General features: G+C 45.4%; 1 protein-coding gene across 2 annotated transcripts in view; it reads left to right on the forward strand.

Annotated features, from left to right (window-relative positions):
• The window catches only part of ARHGEF39 (Rho guanine nucleotide exchange factor 39), a 363,866-nt gene that overhangs the window by 266,055 nt on the left and 74,409 nt on the right, over positions 1 to 23,402 (forward strand). For both annotated transcript variants that reach the window (XR_013621789.1, XM_078769812.1), the window contains exon 8: positions 20,106 to 20,335. Coding sequence is in view for 1 of the 2 variants with exons in the window: in XM_078769812.1 (XP_078625938.1) it covers positions 20,106 to 20,335 (230 nt within the window). In the remaining variant the exon portion in view is untranslated. The remainder of the gene's footprint in view (positions 1 to 20,105; positions 20,336 to 23,402) is intronic.

Here is a 23,402-nt window from a genome sequence, read left to right on the forward strand (position 1 = left end):
ATTTAAACTTATTCAAGACCATACTCACATCATTACAATAATAGTTGTGTCCTTTAAAATGTAAATTGTATGTTTGGTGGTTTGCCAACAATAATCTTTGCGAAAGACACCACAAGTAGTATAGAAATTACAGTTCTAGACCACTTTACCTTTTGACCCCTAATACCAAACCACTTGACTGTTTTACCCCTAATAATGAACTGTTTGATATATTCACCCATAATATTGACCTTCTTCGCATTTTACCCTCTAATATCGAAACACTTGACGTTTTGATCCCCCCTGAGTTGATATATTAATATTACCTTCATAAATACTTTTTCAAACAGTTATGAAAACTCCATCAAACTAGATGGTATTCCTAGAATACTTACCCTGCACAGTCGACTTGGTGCGAGTCAACTCTTCTGTTTTAAAAGGGTTTTGTTCTTTGATCCAATATGGTTGCCAGACCACATGAGCGGTGACATCAAAAATTTATATTCCCCAATATAATTGTTGTGTCGATCACGCTCAATAAATTTCAAACAGATCAGACTCAGTGTTGTTCCTGTCTAATTATGACATCATAATTAAGGCACCAATGTCGTCGTCGTTAACAACACTTATTTCCATGCAGAGTTCTTTACAATGAGCCACGTTTCCATTTTTTACATGGAGTGGTTTTGGAGATATAGAGGTGCAACATTTTTAGGTTTTTCCAAGATGACACCTGTACCATGTGACCTATGACATCATAATTATCATTAAAATATTCTACAGGAGGAGCGTTCCTATGATAAAAAAAATTTGTGTCAATCAGACTAACAATTGAAGAGATAAAAAAATTCATACTGATTAGATGAAGCGTTATGCTTGTTGAATTATGATGTCATAACGAATGCACCGATGACATCATCATTAACATATCCTATTCCGCATGGGGGAGTTCTTTACAGTGAGCCATGTTTCAATTTTCTCCATGGAGTGGTTTCAGAGATATAGAGGTGTAACGTTTTTCCAAGATGGCATCCATACCACGTGACCTATAACGTCATAATCTATTTTATATATTTAAAATTAAGTTTTTCTTTGTTTGTTTGTCTGCACGTGCTAATCTCCTGAACGGTGAAAGATAGGAGGAAACCTCTGAAACAAAAAATGTTGGGACGAGCCCCGGGAAGGCTATCGGCTAGGTGGCGAGGCCGGTCGAGGCCGCCTCGGCCGGACTGGACCCATTTCGCAATAAATCTTCTTCTTCTTTCAAAATTCTCTTGAAGTACAACTTATGCACTTAATAGGAATATCTGACTGATTGCAACACATGCTTTCAAAATGCTCTCTCACGACGGGGCCCGACAGAAGAAAGAACAAGGAATCGTTGAGCACTAACTGATACTGGGCTCGCGTCAGACCTATGTACAGAAGATTAAATTTATTCAAAAAGAACCCGGGCAACACCGGGTGCATTCAGCTACTTATGAATAAAAAAATTATACAGGCGGAAGCTTTCCTATGGTAAAATTTCGTGTCAATCGGACCAACGGTTGCCGAGAAAATGAATTTTAAAAATGCAGACGCGAACGTCACACGTGCGTATGTAACCGAATGCCTAACCCTGTTTTCGCTTCGCGAGCTCAGGGTAATAAAAATGGCTGCATAGCCAAATAGTCTTGAAGACGTCTCAAATATTCTGAAATAAAAGGAAACTCAAAATTTTATTTTAAAGACAAAATCATTCCTAATTTTTTTATGCCTAATTTTGTAATGTGAGTTTCATGACATAAAATGAGGGGAACATTTTTTGAGCTGAAATCATATAATTTACAAGTGCTCTACCTTTATGTTTTTCATTCAGTGTGAAACACAGATAAACCGATTGTTAAAATGATCATCAAATATCGATAGTATAGGTGTTACGGGTCTTCCAACGACACAGTACTTATAGGCCTTAGGGCTTCATGCCTTCATGGCTCACCTTCAGGCTGCTTCGGACAAATTAGCCCAGGTTTATTAATACAGTCATATTGTTTTCGTTATAATAATGTTATGTTTGTTGGGATAGTGATATGTAGAGTCAGGTAGATTTGTATAGGTAGGTGCTCCGGATGTCGGGTAAGAACCATCACCTATAATAGGTTCTGTTCAGCCGAATGTCGGAGTAAGGTGTATCTTCGTCCCTGTCACGAGGGAGCGGGGCATGTTAACTAGATTAGGGCATAAGTATAAATTATCCTTTGTAAGTCTTACCCTATGTGATCTGTCCTTTGGCTCTTTTTTTTCTTTTCTTTTTTTTTGGATGCAGTATCGAGGCTCGTGAAAGAGCTAACATTTATCACACAAAAAATCAAACAGACACACAAAATATATTGTTGCGGATTCGGGGGTTGGCTCTCCCCTTTATCAAGGGGGGGTTAATCCCCTTGTCTTTTAAGCTGGCCGTCCCCCAATCCTGGAAGCTATGACGCTCCTTCCGGTCGGAATTAGCTAGGGTGATTGGTCAATGAAGTTCCAAATACCTACTTACTAACCCGACCGTAAAGCAGGGAAATAACTCCTGCTCGAACCGCGGATGGGATGGTAAATGCCGAGCGGTTAGCGATCCGCGATCCGAGCCGTTAACAATAAAACTACACCCGATTATAGCGGTTCCGAAATCGTGCCACAGGTACTCAATTGAAAGAAAGGACGGAGGCGATCGGATTAGGAAAACCAAGAAAGAACAAGGTGAATTTATTTACAAACCCAAAAAGGAGAGGAAAGGGAAGCATGTACAAGAAGAAGAAGAAGCAAAAGGACACAGGGCAATCTTATCTAAACAGTCTTAACTTATTACGACCTCAGGACAAACAGACACACTCACACGGGATTGTAGTGGTAGGGGAGGAAGGTTCAGGCAGATGGTCAGGCTCCTCGCCCGGTCCCGACTCGTGCCGTGGTGGTGATGGAAGTAGGCCGGCAGCACGCCGCGTCGTCGTTGACCACGAGCGGGCGTTACATATATCGGGGGGACTGGGAGGCCACGTACGTAATATGTAGCTCGTGCCAATGCTCTCTCTCTCTCCCGAACAATATTCGTATCACCAAGCTCTCTCTCGGCGCAGTCCGTGCAATCAGCGCCTTTCCTCACAAGTCCGTATCATCGACGGTCCCCTGCGCAGTCCGTTGCAAATGTGCGCTCCTGGATCAGTTCCTTACAATCGATGGTCCCCTGCGCAGTCCGTTGCAAATGTGCGCTCCTGGATCAGTTCCTTACAATCGATGGTCCCCTGCGCACTGCGCAGTCCGTTGAAAGGGCTCCGCGCTTGCGCTTATATAACGCGCTTTGAGATCAATGCGCGCACTTCGAAACCATGCCAGCCAGTGAGCTCACCTCAGCCCTGGTTGGTTGGCGAGGGCTCACCGGCTCCGCCCTTGACGGCGAGTTGACAGGGCCACGCCTCGTTCTTGTGTCCCGCCCCCTTTTTCCTCGGCCTGAGACCGCATGTTCAATGGCGTTTGGAGCGAGCGCTAAACCTTTGGCGAAGGGTCAATGCAGCGAACGCTGCTGGCAAGCAGAGGCGCGTAATAGAATTGGGAGAGAGAAGTTGGCAAAATGGCCGGAATGGATTGGGACCTATTATTATTTAATTGATGCAACGTAGATTCAACTATTGGGAACACGGCCTTATCTGACACATAATAAGGAAATAACTAAAGTTCCTATGGTGTCCTACGTGTTGCATATGAACTAACTATGGGTGCGACCTTTAACCTTTTAAATGATGGAATATTATTTACAAGTATTTACAAAGTGAGGGGCTCTCAAAACCGCAACACTGCACCCTCCTTTCCTCCAGGCCCGGCCCGGGCCGAAACAACTTTAACTTAGTGTGACACTTAGGTGTGGTTACCCTCTACTTTTAACCTCACCCTGAGTGTGACAGTTTTAACACTAAATATGTCCCGCCTTCTGCGTTGCATCCTATCTAACTGACTCATGCCCACAGACTAACCGAATTGCGGAATTATTTTGAAACTACACATTTAGCCGGTGGGGAGCATTATTTACAGTACATTAGTTATTTACAAATTGTCACCCAGGACCTGTCTTTTGTGGGAAACAAGAAAAATATCTTTTTGAAAAGAGGAAAATCACTGCACTGCACTGCACTGATACACCATACCATATGCACCAATAATAAGAATGCACCAAAAGCACCATGAATGAAAAAGGCACAAAAACAAACATTTTTAAAATAATAAATGATGCCTTGTGATGTCTTCTCTGCTGGGCCGATGCTTCTGGTTGTCTTCCTCTTCTTACTTGATGTTATTTATAATAAAAGGGCACACACCACGTCCGCTTTTTTTTTTTTTTTCTGGCCAGCAGGGCCAACGTAGGTGGTCCACCTGCATGGCATGGAGGCCACCTGGAAAACAGTGGTCCACAACCAGATACCGCGGGCAACCAAGGTCGGTCCCAGCAGAGACGCCAGGCCACAGAACGTGTGGTCCATGAGTGGTGCTAGGCCACAGAACGTGTGGTCCATATGGTGCATCAGTGCAGGCCGGAGGCAGCAAGGGCGCGGGCGCACAACTGTGGTCACCTGCACACTCCCCCCCGGGCACAAAAGAACAATGGTCCGTGAGTGGTGAAGGAAGGACAAGCAGATCAGCGGGCAGGGGCACAAGGGTACACATCAATACGAAGCAATGCAGACATGAAGGGCGCGGGAGAGCGAGCTAAGAAAGCTCGTCCCTAGCGTCCGTCACCCCCCATGTCACCTACCCTACCCTTGCCCTTACCCGTATTTACACAATTTACAAATTACAAATCCGTAGCTACCCGTCTTGTCTGTCCCATTCCCTCTAATTCCAAATTCGTCCCCAATCCCTCCCAAGATGGAAGGGATGGAATATTAAACAATGTCAACCCCACGTCATGATGCGTCTTCCTTTCCAAATGTCTGCAAAATTTGGTGTGGAGTTCTATCACCCAGGTGAGTGGATGCGGATGGTGCGAAGAGATTTTCATCCTAGCTATACTTCTAAATGACATTAACACTCTTAACTCCACCCGGGGTCTTTCCCTGCCAATCCATTGGCCATCATTACACTATGTGGTTCTAAAAACCAATTCCCATTGACCATCCCTGTGGTGCCTCCCAATTTGGGGTCTCACTCCCCCGATTCTACTCCCTGTGCCCTCGCACAATTTCAGGGCTGGGTCGTGTGGCTCACCAGCAGGTCCGCTCACCTGCACACCTCCGCCACTGAACGTCGCCACCCGAGCTTACCTGCTCCTCACCCTAACCTACCTGGGGAAGGCCCTCTGGCTCCCTTACCCCACTACTGCCCTCTCTGGCGTCGGGCTACCTGGGTCCTTCTCTGGATCCTCGGGCCCCATTGAACTCTAACTGGCTCCCAGAGCCTACCTGCCGCCTCACCTGGCCGACAGACTACTAGTGGCGGAGTGCCCATTCAACCATTCTTATTAACAGGCCACATGCCCAGCCATTCCACTTCACTCATGCACCAATCCAAGCAGTACTCTGCTACTTTCGCACCACAGATGTCAATATCCAACCACAATTTACCTACTCCCTCTACCTACTTTTAAACTACCCTGCCCGGGTACTCGTGAAGGGGTCCATCCTTCCCCCATCCACTCCTTCGCACCATACACTCCACTCCACGTATTCCACACTACTCACTCCTCACCATTCATTCCACACAGGTCTGTACTTCACTTGCACATCATGCAAGTCAATGCACTCAACACACACACACACATCTCCCTCGAGCAATTCCTCTCAATTCCTCATTTCACCTGCAACTTAAAGCTCATACACACAGCATCATCTGGCTATCTATTGCCCTTCTAAGATTAGTGCTTCCCTGTCACCCCTTATACTATTGCACATCCCTCGTCGTTATCAACCATCTAACCTGGCTACATCCCCACTACCTGTACAAATGTCACTACTTAACTCTCAAGTCACCTATGGTCATCTTTCTAGATTCCTATCCATTATTCTAACCCTCCCGGCTAGCTCTCGCCGCCAAACCCCATAAAACTACTGCTCATGTGCCCAAAATCGATGTGAGGGATGGTAGAGCCACCATCCCTCTACATCACTATCGCCATCACTACCGCTAATCCAGTCCACTGTACTATGAGCCTCCCGGTGCGTCAATGCATTTTTACTGCTCGGCTTCGCAAAGCCGCGCGATGCATACGGGTGGTCTGTCTCCTGCAGGTTGGGTCCGTCCGGCATTCGGATTCAGGGGAGGAGGTTTTGCCGGGTCAAGGCTCCAAGCACCATCCCTACGCAGGGCCTTGCGCCCCCAAGCGCGATTGCCCAGCCTTGCCCGGCCGGAGCGCCACCACCACAAGGGGGCGCTGCTCCGAACCCTTCTCCTTCCCCTCTAACCCTTCTTCTTCTCCTTCCTTCTTCTCCTTCTTCCTTCCGCTCGTGATCGCTTTGCCTAACAAAGCGCGGCACCGACCGTGCAGGGCGGAGCCCGGCCCGAATCGTGCAGGAGCGACACGGCACCGATCCCGGCCGGCCCCCACAGCACACAAAGCGCCCCACTCACCGAGAGCTCGCGTTGGCTATACGTCGGCCTAAACGCTAACCCAGTTAACGTCGGGGCCCGACTAGCATGCTCACATCCATACGCTACCCGTTCTATACTCACACATCCAGGTGTCTCCATACACTCCATGCATTCCATGCATTCCTCTCACGCACATTATTGCGCATTCATTCTCCTCGCACACTCTGTTATCACACACTTCGTAACACACCTCTCTCGTGCCCCGTCTTGCGCACACTCTCCCGGTACGTACTCCGTACCACTCATGGGTGTGCACTCTGTTGCACACCCACTCAGCGCACACCTACCCATGGGTGTGCAATCCCCTGTCGCACACCCAATCACGTGCTCCACAACCAAATCAGGTGTGCATTCTCGCACACTCGCCACAACCAACTCACTCTCTGTATCACATTCATCACACATACACTCCGATGTGCATTCATCCTCACTTTCACACTCTCGCTCCGGCGCACACTTTTCTCACACGCGCGCCATTTCCACTCATGCAGCGCACAAAGGACCCTCCACGAACGCCCGGGTGCCGTGCCGTCTGGATCCCAAGCGCGCGAAAAATCCTTTCGCGCCAAACACTTTTCCGCAAAATCTTGTAGCACCATACACCACCCTACTCACCTTGGCGCTTCTTCTTCTTCGCTCCACCACCTGCAAATCTTTATTCGGGTTAAGCACGGCATCACGCTGTGAATACAGACTTTGGGCATATTCCATTCCTTCTTCCCGCGATAATGCCTCTATGCCTGCCGTCTCTCCAATTTCCACTGTTGCTTCGCTTTTCTTTTCTTCTTTCTCGACGACCGCTGGCGCTAATAAAATCAAATTTTCTACTTCGGCGGTCGCCGACTTCCCCATACCCCAGGGCGCGATTTCTATACCCGTCCACGTGATTTCGCTTTGCTCAACCTCGCTTTTCCCGCGTTCCTCTAGCCGCGTTACCTCGTCGCGTACCCCCGCAACCTTTCCGCCCGATCTGCGGTCAATGTCTCTCCCATATTTTTATATGTGGCCACCCATTCTGTTTTCAAACCCCGTTAACCCATTCTTCACTCCTTCCATTAAATTCTCCCGGGTGGCCATTCTGTTTTCCAACCCCGTTATCCCTTTGTTCATGTGGCTACTCACGTCCTTCAACTTGCCTCCTAATTTACTTTCTAACCCCCCTATTTGGTCTCCCATATCATTTCTCAACCCCCCAATTTGGTTCTCTAATCCCCCAAATTTGCTGTCTAATCCCTCAAATTTGCTGTCTAATCCCCCCAATTTGACTTCTAACCCCCCAATTTGACTTCCCAATTGCTTTCCCCGAGTATCCATCTTGTAATTTAGCTTCTCAAGGCTTGCCGCGAGTTGAATCATAAAGAGGCTCATATCTATTGGTGCTGCGGGCTCGGCTCTCGCCGCCACGTGCGAGGCGCCGCCATTTTGTGCGCCTGCAACCCCTGCTACCGCACCCTCATTGCTCTCCTCCTCCATCTCTCCCACTTCTTCCCTGGGGTCCTGGGTTGACTCTAACCCTTCTTCTATCTCCCCCACCGGCATCCGATCGCCTTGATTATCCATGGCACGATACAATTTGGATGTTTCAATAAAATTTCGGCCGCTCGTAATTTTGACCAATTTTTTCAGATGTTAAAAAATTTTGGTTCGGGCTTAAAATCAAATCCCAGACACCAATTGTTGCGGATTCGGGGGTAGGCTCTCCCCTTTATCAAGGGCGGGTTAATCCCCTTGTCTTTTAAGCTGGCCGTCTCCCAATCCTGGAAGCTATGATGCTTCTTCCGGTCGGAATTAGCTAGGGTGATTGGTCAATGAAGTCCCAAATACCTACTTACTAACCCGACCGTAAAGCAGGGAAATAACTCCCGCTCGAACCGCGGATGGAATGGTAAATGCCGAGCAGTTAGCGATCCGCGATCCGAGCCGTTAACAATAAAACTACACCCGATTATAGCGGTTCCAAAATCGTGCCACAGGTACTCAATTGAAAGAAAGGACGGAGGCGATCGGATCGGAAGTGATGGAAGCAGGCCGGCAGCGCGCCGTGTCGTCGTTGACCACGAGCGGGCGTTACATATATCGGGGGGACTGGAAGGCCACATACGTAATATGTAGCTCGTGCCAACGCTCTCTCTCTCTCCCGAACAATGTTCATATCACCAAGCTCTCTCTCGGCGCAGTCCGTGCAATCAGCGCCTTTCCTCACAAGTCCGTATCATCGACGGTCCCCTGCGCAGTCCGTTGCAAATGTGCGCTCCTGGATCAGTTCCTTACAATCGATGGTCCCCTGCGCAGTCCGTTGCAAAATGTGCGCTCCTGGATCAGTCCCTTACAATCGATGGTCCCCTGGGCAGTCCGTTGAAAGGGCTCCGCGCTTGCGCTTATATAACGCGCTTTGAGATCAATCAATACGCGCACTTCGAAACCACGCCCGCCAGTGAGCTCATCTCAGCCCTGGTTGGTTGGCGAGGGCTCACCGGCTCTGCCCTTGACGGCGAGTTGACAGGGCCATGCCTCGTTCTTGTGTCCCGCCCCCTTTTTCCTCGGCCTGAGACCGCATGTTCAATGGCGTTTGGAGTGAGCGCTAAGGCGTTGGCGAAGGCTCAATGCAGCGAACGCTGCTGGCAAGCAGAGGCGCATAATAGAATTGGGAGAGAGAGAGAGGTTGGCAAAATGGCCGGAATGGATTGGGACCTATTCTTATTTAATTGATGCAACGTAGATTCAACTATTGGGAACACGGCCTTATCTGTCACATAATAAGTAAATAACTAAAGTTCCTATGGTGTCCTACGTGTTGCATATGAACTAACTATGGGTGTGACCTTTAACCTTTTAAATGATGGAATATTATTTACAAGTATTTACAAAGTGAGGGGTTCTCAAAACCGCAACAATATAATAAGGGAAGCGGTGGACAAGATGGGGAGAGAAGGGGAAGCACACAAACACAACATTTGAGAGCAGGGACATCGGGAGATCTGTGGGAGGGAGATGGCTTGGGGGGAGGAGGCGTGGGAAGGGGGGCGGGGGGGGTTGGGGAAGTATAAAACACAAGGACACTGCAAGGACTTCCAGGAAAGAAGTCGGTATTTCAAAAAAGTGGATCTTGGGTGAATTAACAGGGGTAGAAAAGATCAAGGTTTTGGATGGGGGAAGATAAGAGATGGTGATCAACAGCCGTTTTAAAGACCTGGAGGGAAGAGTGGGATTGAAGAGAGTGAGGGAGTTTGTTCCAGAGGTGGGAGAAAAGAGGAATGAAAGAGTGAAGGTGAGCAGAGAGTCTTGATTTTGGCAGTTTAACCATAAGAGGGTTTCTGGCAGATCTTGTGCGACCTGTAGGAATATTTGGGGGACAGAGCACAGAGAGACATGGGGGAGCAAAGCCGGAGAGGAGTCGGTAGAAGACAGAAAGACCACCAACCTGCCTGCGGTGAGTGAGTGAAAGGCCCTCGGAGTTAGCTTCATCGCGGGAGATTCCAATGATTCTCAAAGCTTTGGCCTCAACAGCGTGAAGCCGAGCTCGGTGAGAGGCAGGAGCACCGGCCCAGAGGGGAGAGCAGTATTCCATTGAGCTGCGGATGAAAGCCCCGTATGTGGTGAGGAGCTCAGGTGTGCCAAGGAAGGACTTCCCACGACGGAGGATGCCCAGTCGGCGACTGGCTTTGGAGGCTAGCTTGGAAATGTGGTTTTCCCAGGAAAGATCATGGCAGATAGTGAGACCCAAAAGCTTGAGTGACAGAACTTCTTGAAGAGGATTGTTGAGAAAGTAGATTGGAGGGTTGTCCAGTCAAACCGATCTGGGAGACTTTCAAGCTTGTGAGCGAAATAAATATACAATTGCAACGCTTCCAACGAGTTATTTATCAATCTCTGTGTTACGTTGTGGGTTCTAACTTAATGGTTTTGGAACTATTTTGATATGGAGGAGAAGGGGAAGAAGTATGTATGAGAGAGGGCTTGATTCCGGAAGAATGGAGGACAGGGCTAATTGCGTCGATATGGAAAAGGTTGGGCGATGTACGGGATCCGGGGAAATGCAGGGGCATTATGCAACTAAGTCATATCACGAAGGTACTGGCAAGGATTCTGAATGGGAAGATAAGTAAGAGTGTGGAGATTGAGATTGACAAAGAGCAACAGATGTTTAGAAGGGTTAGTGGGATGATAGATAGGATGTTCATACTGAGACTGCTGGTGGAGAAGAGCTTAGAGGCATTGGGATTTGTGAACCTGGAGAAGACCTATGACACTTTCCAAAGAGAGATGATAATGGAAACACTGAGATGGTTTGGAGTGCCTCAGGCAAATGTTAGGTTGTTGTTGTCGTTATTGTTGTTGTATAGTCCCGGACAGTTCTCTTGAACAAGCCCGTGGTACGGAGACAGCCAATTGATCTCCCAGGAGCGACTCAGAGATCCCCCACATCTAGGATAGTGTACCCCCGCCTTCATGAGGTCGGGGCACGACAGATTTAGAGAGAGAGTGAGAGTGAAAAAAGGGAAAGGGCAGGTCCATGGGGACTGATCGCCACACTGACCGTGGCCGCGCTGCCCTGACTAATCCGAACAGCAGGGAAGAATGAGGAAGATTTGGCCCCAGACTTGCATTGGGTGGGGGGGTTACAACCACCATGGAGAGGCATCCTCGATAGTTGTTTCAAATGTTCGGTTGTTGGAAGGGATGCACAAGGGAATCAAGGGAAGAGTTTTGGTTGGTCTTTGGATGTTGGAGAAGTTTAGTGTGAACATCGGTTTGAGGCAAGGAAGCACTCTCAGCCCACTCATGTTTATCATGGTGATGTAGCTGGTAAGCAGGAGGGTAAACATGAAAGGTATGCTGGGGAGGATGCTGTGTATGGGTGGGAGATGCAGGAGATACTGAGGGAGTGGGAGGAAGCACTCTGGAAACCTGGATTGTAGATATGTATGGATAAATGGACGTAATGTGGTCGGGCAGCAGAGAAAATAAACGAATATCAAATTAGAAGGGAAGGGAATCAGACAGGGGAATAAGTTTGATTATCTGGAGGGAACAGTGACCAAGGATGGTGAGTCTGACGCAGAGATGTGGAGGATGATTTAGATGGGTGTGAATGCGTGGATGAGGGTGGCAGGATTGAGGGCAGACAGAAAAATGTCAAGGCCATTAAAAAAGGGAAATTTCTGGTGTCTGTGCAATGCCAGCCTACCTTTATGGTCTTGAGATGGTGGCACTGACAGAGAGACATCAACAGAGATTGTACGTCTGTGAGAACGACCGTGTCAGGAGGATTGCGGGAGTGAAGATAATGGATAGAAGGAGGGCGAGGAGATTGGTATGCAAATAAGCTAGATGTGGAGATTGGTGAGAAGTCGGCTGAAGTGGGCTGGTCACTTGGTGCAGAAGGACGAAGAGCGACTGGAAAAGAGTGCAGATAGGTTGAGGGAGTGAGGTAGGAGGAAAAGAGGTAGACTGTGGTTGAGATGGTGAGATTGTGCGATGGATATTGATAATGTGGGGGTGGTTGGAAAGTGGAGATAGTTGGCTGAGGACATTGGGAAGTGGAGGAGTATTATGGTCAAGGCAGGGCAGAAGATTGGTACCATTGGACCTCACCACTTATAAAGGGAAGAGAAGGAGAAGTATGCCGGAGCAAAATATGCCAAAGTATGCCAGCGTTGAGTTTTTGCTTCCAAATTGTTCTCTTTAAATTTTGTGGACTCGGTGATGTTAGATGGTGAAGTTTTGAGGTGGTGTCGTATGAATTGACAAATCTATAAACTCTATTTGTTTAAAAAAAATGTTTTTAACATGATCTAAGGATTGGAGTGGAGCTGCAACACACATGGACATACAGACAAGCATATAGTCAGGTTCACTATGTTAACAAATATAATTTCGTTCAAAATTTTTGGAGATCAGCAAACCTGTACATTTTTGGAATCATCAGGGCATGGAGAATCCGAAAATCAATGTTGACATTTGCACAGACACCTGCATGGCCGCCATTTTGGATTTTCAAAATGGCCGCCATAAAATACATATTTTGCGCTATCTCGGCTTTTGGTCAACCTAGAAACTTAATTAAATATGCTAATCCTATGTTTTCTGGGTCAAGGAATCCAATAAAGGCCTCAAAATAGTGCTCAGGATTATAGAAAAGCAGCAAACAAAGGTAATTGAAAACCATTGTCTTTATATTTGTGATATAACTGTATTACATAATACATGATATTGCAAGTCCTTTGAAGTTATAGGTATGGTTTATAAAGCAAGAAAGCAGCCTTGTTAGTATCAGATTGAACTATAAGTCCTATACACAGGATCTACTCGGTCTATACCATACAGGAATATGCTTTTACAGATCTTCATCACTGTCCTGAGGGTCATTTTCGCAAAGGTGTCTTCGCAAATGCAAACATTAATTTTTGGATTCCTCATGCTCTGAATATTCCAAAAATGTATAGTTTTGCTAATCTCCCATAAATTTGAACGAAAAAAACATCGTGAACCTGACTATTATGTGACACACCGCATGATTGTTAGGCGAGACAAAAACAGCCACTGTGCTTAGGAAAAGCGCCGTCTCTTCTCAGGGTACGAGAAACTACCCTCATCTCTGATAGAAATATTGAATTGCTATCACGTACCCAGATCCGATACTTCTTGTCGAGGAATGTAATGTAATGTGTCTCTACGTCGAGCGATTTCTGAGTCTCTTTACTTATTACCTCTGCCACCAGAGATGGACGGTGGTTTGCTTTCACCCCTGTCTGTTTGTCTGTTTGTCTGTCTGTGAGCACGATATCTCAAAAAGTTTTGGACGGATTTGGATGAAACTTGGTGGTCAATTTGGGTGTTTGAAGAACTGTTCAGCGTGGCGGCGTTATGAGCTCTACCGAGTGCCATTCTAGTTATTTTGGAATTCACGTAGAAGTACTGCATTGATGCCTCCCGAAATTGTACTTGTATACTTTATGCAAAAGGTTGCCCTGTTTGATGCTCCCATCTGAGCACTTCGCTTTTGATCAAATATTTGAAACAAGAGATTGCAGGAAAAGATGTTTATTCGTTCGTTTTCTATCAATGTCTTTGTAATTTGCGTATAAAGAAAATGCACGACGTCTCTTCGTGTTGCGATCCTACCTGCAATTATATGGGCAAGCTCCCCCTGGAGCCTTAGATCACTAAAAGAAAAGGGAATGCTACATCTCAACTGCCTCACTTTAATTCAATTGCTGCAGGTTTTTTTTTTTACATCATATTTGAACTCGTTTCAACCTATACAATTCGTTACATGGGCCTACATAAATCAGATGTTTCATATTAATGCCTACTTTATTACAACTTCAATTTTCCACATTCCTGCTGCACTCTCAACAGCCATTCATAATTATTAACACTTTCACAAAGCACAGCAAGATCTCATGCAAATTTTGAAAAAAACAGAGGTGGAAACCTTCGAATCGTTGTCTACTTTAGCTAGTAATTGCACAGCAAATTCAGCAATTTTATGCCCAACTTTCTTGGCTTGGTGCTCATCAAATGCTGCGTTTTATTACTGTATTAATATGTTTTAATGATTTTTAAAAGTACATACCCTGCCTGTAAACACCCTCCCAATGCTGTGCACTGAATACAATCGTTTAAACCCCTGTGTCAATGGCCCTCTAACTCTCCTGCTGAACGGTTTGAAATGTTATACTCATTGCGAGCAGTTTCTGTCGAACCTTCCGACTCCTTTACCTTCTGTTTGTTGTGCATCTCTTGAGGTTACTGTTTTCTGGCAGTGTCACCATGTCTTGTCTTCTCTGAGGGAGCTGCTTCCCAAAGTTAAATAAACTATTCCGGATTTATCTCAGTTGCCCATCGATTGTTTTTTTGTTGTTTATTTTTGTTTTTTTTGTATAAAAAGTCAAGGATCGTGTAAGAGCTAACACATAAAAGACATAAAACATAAACAGAAACACATGAAACATATAATAAAGGGAGTGGGAGACAAGAAGGGGAGAGAAAGGAAAGCACAACAACAGTAGAGAACAGGGACTTCGGGAGATCTGTGGAAGGGAGAGGGCTGGAGCTGGGTACACAGTATAAAACAAATAGACACTACAGGGACTTTCAGGGAAGAACGGAATTTGAAAAAGGTGTATTTGGGATGTATTTACAGGAGTAGAAATTATCAAGGTTTTGGATGGGGGAAGATAAGAGGAATGTAATGTGTTTTATTTTATTTTCAACGAAGGTGGGATGGTGGTGAACAGCCGTTTTCAAGACCTAGAGGAAGGAGTGGGATTGAAGAGAGTGAGGGAGTTTGTCCCATAGGTGGGAGAAAAGAGGAATGAAAGAGTGAAGGTGAGCAGAGAGTCTTGATTTTGGCAGTTTCACCAGAAGAGGGTTGCTGGCAGATCTTGTGCGTCCTGCAGGAATATTTGGGGGACAGAGCACAGACAGAGCTGAGGGAGCAAGGCCGGATAGAAGTCTGTAGAAAACAGAAAGACCACCAACCTGCCTGCGGTGAGCAAGTGAAAGACCCTCAGAATGAGCCTCATCGCAGGAGATTCCAATGATCCTGTAAGCGTGAAGCCGAGCTGGGTGTGAGGCAGGAGCACCAGCCCAGCGGTGAGAGCAGTACTCCATCAATATGGATATGGATCCAGGTTGATGTATGTATCTGTTGTATGTATCTATCAATACTCCATTGTTTGTATGTATCTTGTGCTCATTGCTGCGTCTTTTACATGCCCGTTTCATTATTTTGATATTGTGTCTGCCTCTGTTCTTCAAACCTACCCATGCCTTCCCCTGCCCCTCCCACCCTCCCCCCTTCCCAACTCTTAAATCCGTTTTGTTTTTATTCTCCTCCATGCCAATTTTTCCTCCAAATGTCCCCTTGTTGTATCCCTCTTCCCCGCTGTCATTGTCCACTATGTTGTTACCTCCGCCAACTAAGGTGGGCTGAGGTTATGTTTGTCTGTGTGTGCCTCTTTGTCTGTGAAAAGGATATTTAAACAAGTCGTGGACGGATTCAGTTGTAATTTTGTGGAGGGGTTTGGTGTGTGACAAGGACGAAATGATTAGATTTTGATAAAGATCTGGATACATATCCGGATACTATAATTTTTAAAGTGATTTTTCACCATTGACAAGTAGGTCCAAAAAGGATATACGATATCTCAAAACGTTATGGTTGGAATCGGACGAAACTTCGTGGACAGATTGCGTATATGGCGAGGACTAATTGATTCGATTTTGGTGAGGATCCGAATCCAGATACGAGAATTTATTTTTTATGCGACTGTTCACCATTGAGAAATAGGACCAAAAACGATATATGGCATGATATCTCAAAATGTTATGGACGGATTTAAACGAAACTTGGTGGATGAGTTGGTTAGGTGACAAGAACAAGTCAATTCGATTTTGGTTTCGGTCAAAATGCAGATCCGGCCTATCAGTGGGATACAAAAGGTGAACTGTCAGCATGGTGGAGGTATGCGCTCTACCGAGTGCCGCTCTTATTTTTGTTCTGTTATGTTCCGGCATATTCTCAGTGTCGCTCTTCTACGAGCCTCGGCTTCATACACAAAAAAAGTCCCACTGCATGACCAATAGTACCATGACATTACCTAAATTATTACCACAAGTATTGTGGCAGTACGCACAGACTTGTAGTATTGGTAATTTTAGTTTCCTCCCCTCCTCCCACTCCTCTTTTCTTGTTAGTTCATTCCCTTGATGTCTGTCTCACTGCCAGTTCTACCTTACTCTTCCATAAGCCTGACTCCGGTAAAGAGAAAAAAATGAACCCTCACAACTTTGATGTGCATATTTCCCTACACTACAAAGCATCACATGCTTGATGTGCAGCAGGTATTGAAACTCAGTTGTATTCAGGATGCCACAAGCTAAACATATGCCTGACCTTCATCATTGTAAATGGTGCCAGAGGTTTGCGATATTCCTGTCACTTTGGGCCTTCCTTTGCTAACTGTGGGTAATGGTTTTGGGAAATGAAAATGACAGGTGATGCCAATGTTGAAAAAAGGACAGGAAGGCCAAAATTATTCATATCAAGCCAGAAGAACCTTAAAATGTGGAATATTTATTATTATTATTATTATATCCACCAACATTTGGTAAGAAGTGTTAGTGACATTCTTAGCTGTGCTTGTTATAATTTCATATTCATTTTTAGGCCAGCAGTGTCCTGATCTTTTGTGCAGAAAATTAAGGATCAATTGAAGAACGAATGATGTTTTAGCCACCTAGCATTGAGTCTTACCCTGGACTTCTGATGTTTTAGCCATGCGCGGAGAACATCACCTCCGGGTGTCTCAAGAACGGAAGCGTAATAAAGACGGATTTGATATGTGACAGTAATGCGTTTTCCGAGCCGTTCTGTCATGGTGTGATTAAAACATTATTTTTTTAGTTGACCAAACCCGTATCGTATCAAAGTCTACGGTGCACTCGCTGATCGTTCTTGGTCTGAAGCTCAACTGGGAACGTTGACAAGATTAAGTAATAAGGCTTTCCTAAGGAGTCAAGAAGATCACTTCACATAATTTATCCTCTCATTCGTCGTTCCTACATTTACATTTCCAGGAAAGCCATTTTCCCTTTGATCATAGAAGCTTTGGATTTTCTACATCAAGAGGGTTATGCTTTTCACTGCATATGGAATGATTTCGCAAGAAGAGTTCAGACTCAGTTCAGAGTTATTTCTGAAGAATCATGTCCTAATATCTTTGCTTGTAGAATATATGAAAAACATTTTATTAACAACCTCCACTGACAGATGCAAGGTGTCGTGTGCTTTTTGAGTGCGACAAATGTAGGATTTTATATCATTCCAAAGATTTGAACATCACTTTGCACTTTTTCTTCTGCATGCGAGATTTTCCTAGCCCCGGAGCCTTGGCCCACACCTTTCCGTAGCTGTGTTTCTTTGTGGCCGCTCCTGCACCGCATGGCTTGCATCACACACTGAATGATGGCGTGACGGCCTGTCACAAAGGGCCGCCGCGCTCGGGCATGCTGGCTGGCCACTCTCTGTGTCCCAGCACCCACCGCCAGAGCGCGCTTGACAGGAACCGTCACCTTTACCGGCTCAATGCACATATCCAAACTGACTCCCGCCATGTCGACCTCCACTTCCAAGCCCCATGAGACTGCGCACCTACTTTCTTTTCCCCCGAATCCAGCCTGCGCGAGTCGGGATGTGACGACGATGCAGTCTAATGGCTTCGCAACAGTCAACAGTCAAACAGGCAGTGGCATCTCCACGTTTTGGAGAGAGATCGCTTATTGGCTTTGCAAAGGTTAGATCTGAAAATCTCGAGCAGTTTTCATCGGCTTCGAAGGCTAAGCCTAGAAGTGCGCTGTGTTTGGAATTGTGCTTTTGTGGGCATTTTTCTTTGCCTCACAGTCTGTCAGGCCTCTTCAAGCTGGACTTTAAAGGCAAAGATGTTTTTCTTCCCCCTAGGCCTTACTGACACATGAAATACATTTTCTAATGCATCTACACCTCGCTGTTGATGTCTCTTATTTGAATTTGTGTGATTTTTTTTAAGCATAAGAAACTCCCACATTATTTGAAAAAATTGCAAAACTTCAAAGCCTCTTTAGTTTGAGCAATTGTCAATAAAAAGAAACATCAGCAGGAAACAGGGTAAATGTCTATGCTTGACTGAATCTTGCATATTGTATTGATGTCTGTGCAAGATTGGAGTCGTTTAGACCCTCCGGAGAACAATCGCATAAGGAACACCACGGTCTCCACAGCCATTTCTTACACAGCAAAGTTATCCCGTTTCTAACCTCCAGTGTGCATCAGATATTTTGATGTTGATTAGATACAAGTACATCTGAACGTTACCGCTAAATATGTGAATCTGGAAAATAAAATTCCAGGGAATTTTAATGGGAATGTATTGTGTTTGTGGTGACGGGGAAGGGTGGATGTTGATAGAAGTTTGTGTGGAGGGGGTGGGGTGTCGAGGAGGTAGGTGAAAAGGAAGGGGGACGGATGGTGTAGGTATGAGAAAAAGAAAATAATTGTGTGTATCTAGAAAGTTCAATGTTTGTATGCCCTTAGAGGAAGAAGTTAAAATGGAATGATAAAGTAGGCTGAGAGACCATTTCAGACAAGGCTGTATCATGCTGTGTGGCCTTTCATTACAGGTTTTAGGTCTGCTATGTTTGGCTGAGTCGTCGATACATTGATTTTTCTTGCTTTCAGCAAAGCGAAAGGGACCCTCACAAAGACGTCTTAGAAGGGAAGGACGGGACGAGTGAGCAGGCAGACAATTTTCTCCGAAGGAGTCGCGCCGTGCCGTGCCGCAGGGGGGCTTTTCCGTTTTACGGACGAGTGAGGAGACCTCCTTAGGGGGCCTGCAGGCCCCGCCAGATAGGCTATTCCTTTGCACCCCGTCGATTTGCACACCGCAATTCTTTCCACCTCTTTCTAGCTGCTCACTTGTTTGCTCAGACCGGTCCCCATGGCCACAACCAGGCCTAGGTTGAGACCTTTGGGTCGTTTGGAGTCAATTAGCTGCCCTGCTCTCCATCAATGATTATTGAATTTTGTCTGTAAAATTGTCTTGTGGAAGATTGGCAGCAACACTGGTAGGAGTGGGAGGACTGGGGGGAAGGTGGAGGGTGAGGGAGGGAGTCCCACTTGCTATGTATCTCACAAGGCCAGAGCTTTTGTGGCATTTTAGCAACTGTATTGATTGCTCGGGTCTTGTGAACGATTTTGGGGATGGGAAGCAGGTAGGATCTGCCAGTTGTTGAAGCGGGATGTTATTTTTAATGGTCTGCATATCGCCATAGGGAATAAAGCCAAGATCATTACAGCATTCTTTCTTGGGTGGAAAACTTCCACAAACGATGTCCTTCGCTGCAGCTTTTCAGAAATGCAAGCCCCCCTCTCCCCTCAGTCCCCTCCCTCCTTGCTCTCCTCTGCAGGCTTAGTTGTTTATATTTATTATTATTATCATGATGTGAAAACTGGAAAGTATCCAAGTGTATGATGCGTTTTAGACATTGCGGGAGTCCCTACTAGTTGGACGAACATGATTTGTTTTCCAAGTGAACATGGTTTTACCCACTGCATTGTGTTTCCAACCTATTTACTGCATTTTAAAATGTTCCGCTCTCCAGCATTTCACAACCCCTTTGAGTACATTTTTATTTTGATTGAAGTGTCGAAACTTCCATGTAATGAGAATGTCACTGACCTTATACTCTCTCTCTCTCTCTCTCTCTCTCTCTCTCTCTCTCTCTCTCTCTCTCTCTCTCTCTCTCTCTCTCTCTCTCTCTGTCTCTGTCTCTCTCTCTGTCTCTCTCTGTCTCTCTCAACTGCTCAAAAGAGCATTGCGTTACCATTATCTTCATGATGTATATCTGGCAAGTGCTCATGTACATATTACGGGTTTTACTGCCTCGGATTCCTTGCACTACGAAATTCCTGTGTTTTAGTTCTTACCTTTTCATTTGCATCGATTTAATTGATTTTCATGATGTGTTGACCAAACCAGATCGAGTCTACATCCGGGAAGGCTGGCTCTTTGTCGCCCCTAAGAAGGGTGAAAATCTTAAGGAGAGAATGTTCTTCCTTTTCTCTGATATGCTGCTCATGTGTCGACAATGCCATCCATTCCACCCGGTGCATGAAGGCAAGCTGGAATGTCAAGCTGCTTTTCCCCTGCTGAAAGGCAGTGTGACCAAAGTCTTTGGGGACACGTCGGGTCAAGGAGGCCTCATCAAGGTGTGTGGTCCAGTTGTGAGGTTGAAGCAGCCATATCCACTTTTCTGGGAACAAACATGTTGGATGGTGCAATATAATATCGTTGTGTAACTTGTTTTTTGTGCTGTGAGAATGGGCTAGAGGTAGGCACACTCACCTCTAAGCTGTCTAGCCTGGGTTTGAATCCTGACCCAGTTATAAACTGTCAGCAGGGTGATTCATGAATGTGTGTGCCGTCCCTTGAATGCATGTTAAACTGGAGGACGTCCTGTATGCCAGCTATAGTATGTGGAGGTTAAATATCCCACAGTATACCTCGTGAAGAGTAGGCGAGCTATCGCCGACACCCTGAATCAATTCCAATATTCCAGCCCTGACTTCCTGAGCCGAGTGGCGTCCCAAACAGGATTGTAGTCTAGCAACTGCTTCGGCACCACCAATGCTCTGCATGATGCTTGATGATTTATGATGAACTTGCACTTTAAATTAAGGTAGGTAAATATGAGGCCTGAAAACCCAGAACGCCATAGAAATCTGCTTTTATTTGACGTTTGGTTATTCTGTTTTGTTTGTTCATTTAATGTGTAAAGTCTCTTTGATAAGTAATGGTGAGCAACTGTTATGTGGAGACCTTGTGTATATAATTTACCAAATGCTTACCATATTCGATGTAAGAAGTGGTGATATATATATTTCAAAAAAATTCAAAATTTTCCAGGTTCAAAATAATTTTTCTTCCCATATTTGATCTTTTATTTACATTGGGTCATTCTCCATGTTACATATTATGGTGAAATTTGTCATCCCTACCCTCCCCCACATAGTTGATCCATTCCCTTTCCATTGTTTCTCCTTCTCTGCCTTAAAAACCACCCTTTCACTTTACTCCACCATCCACTACATCTTAACCGTCTATCTCTTTCTCCCCATTCCTCTTCCCTGTTTCCTTTTCTCAATTTTCCATCATTGTAGCCCTCCATTCCCTTCAGCTGTATGTATACAGTAGCCTGCAAAAGCATTCAACTCCCCCCGCCCTCCAAAGTTTCTGCATGTTGATGCCGCCTGAGCTTATTTCACGATGCTTTCAAATCAAACTTGATACATATGGTCTTCACAAACTACTCCAAAGTGATAAAGCTAAAAACATGCAGATAAAATGTGAATAAGTTAGATTAACAGAGAAAAACAGATGCATAAATATTCAAACCCATTGGATAATTGACCCTAAATCACTTCAGGGACAAATTATTTGTTTGAAAGGTTACAAAATAAGTGTAATAGGTTTCACCTGTATGTAATCAGTGGTTTAAACTTACAAAAATAAGCTCCCCCACTTATCTGAGGAGTATTAAGGTGCAATGCAAACATGAAACAAAGGAGATTTCCAAAGAAGTCAGACGTAAAGCGGTGGAGAAGCACCGTTCAGAAGAGGGTTATACGAAGATTTCAAAGTCACTCATTATCCCTTTGAGTCTGTGAAATCCATCATTGAGAAGTGGAAGACGTATCATACCACCCAGACTCTACCCAGATCAAGTCGCCTATCCAAACGCAGCAGCCGGGCAAGCAGGAAACTAGTTCTGGATGTCACTGTAAATCCAACAAGGACTTTAAAATATCTGCAACGCTCTGTAAGGAGATGGGAGGTCAGTGTTCATCAAACAACAATATCCTGTTCCCTTCACAGTGCTGGCCTCTATGGACAGGTGGCCATAAAGAAGCCATTATTTTAAAAGACGCATCTAAAAGCTCATATGGAGTTTGAGAAAGAGCATCTTAATGATCCTGCAGGCATGTGGAGAAACGTTTTGTGGTCATATGAGACAAAAATTGAACTTTTTCACTTTTTGGTCTAAAATTAAAGTGTTACATTTGGCGTAAGACTAACACTACATATCACCCAGTCCTCACCATCCCTACTATCAAGCATGGTGCTGGCAGCATCATGTTATGGAGCTGATTTTCATCAGCGGGGACTGGCAATCCTGTCAGGATAGAAGGGATGATGGACAGTGCAAAGTACAGGAGAATCCTTGATGAAAACCTGCTGAACTGAGCCTTTAATTTGAAGCTGAGTAGGAGATTCACATTTCAGCAGGCCAATGATCCAAAGCGAAAAAGCCAAAGCCACACTGGAGTGGCTGAATAGGAAGAAAAAACATATTCTTGAGTGGCCCAGTCAACTCGTGAGTGTGCATCCGTCACTTTATTGCGCTCGACATGGATGGAAGTGAGAAAAAAAAACTGTCTTGGAAGCACCGAAATCCTGAACTATTCCCTTGGAATGATTGGAGTCTCATACATATAAACCACTGAAAGTTAAATAAACTTGATAAACCTCGAGCCAGTAAAGAAATAGCACAAATATCTGGTCAACTTGCTGAAGAACTAGTGAACTTTCACAATGCGTTGCTGCCGGCTGAGTCAATCAACTCCAATGGCCGATTATTCTCATGCTACACTCATGGTGATGGCGTGGGATCTTTGTATTTCTATGAGTTGCTTTTTACTGAAGAAGAAGTTGTTTTGGAGCAGCCAACAAATCCTCAAAGGGTTAGAGGTTCGATAATCTATATAATAATAGCGTAAGGACTCGACTTTGTTATCCCTTTTACGCCGCACCCAGTGACCCAATGCCCACGGCACTAATGGATTTACGATCTACGAACCGCGCTCTTTGTTTATCACGTATAGCCATACTCGAAAAATCTGAATTAGCCGACGTCGGGGCCAAAAAGCATCCGATTAACGACCGATACGACGCCATCTTACGACGCCATCGTATTGACGTCTGCTGGGTGAAGGCGAAGCAAGCCGTCCGCTGATTGGACAGTCGAAGGCGACAGCAAGCCGTCCACTGAGTGGGCAATCCTGAGCATGCATTTGTGCCGGTGTCGTCGATCGCGGTGTACGCTAACCTCATCAGGTGGGTTTACCATAATTTCTTCCATATACTGTGATTACAACGAAGTGAAACCGATCAGCAGCCCATCAGTATCATATAAAGCAATAAATACCAAGGCTTCAGCTTCTGAAAGCTTAAAACAAAGTGTACTTCGCCGAGTGACGAAACGTACGCGTAGGCCAA

The sequence above is a fragment of the Myxine glutinosa genome, chromosome 1 (assembly GCF_964187855.1).
Source record: "Myxine glutinosa chromosome 1, kmMyxGlut1.1, whole genome shotgun sequence".
In the NCBI taxonomy this organism is placed as follows: domain Eukaryota; kingdom Metazoa; phylum Chordata; class Myxini; order Myxiniformes; family Myxinidae; genus Myxine; species Myxine glutinosa.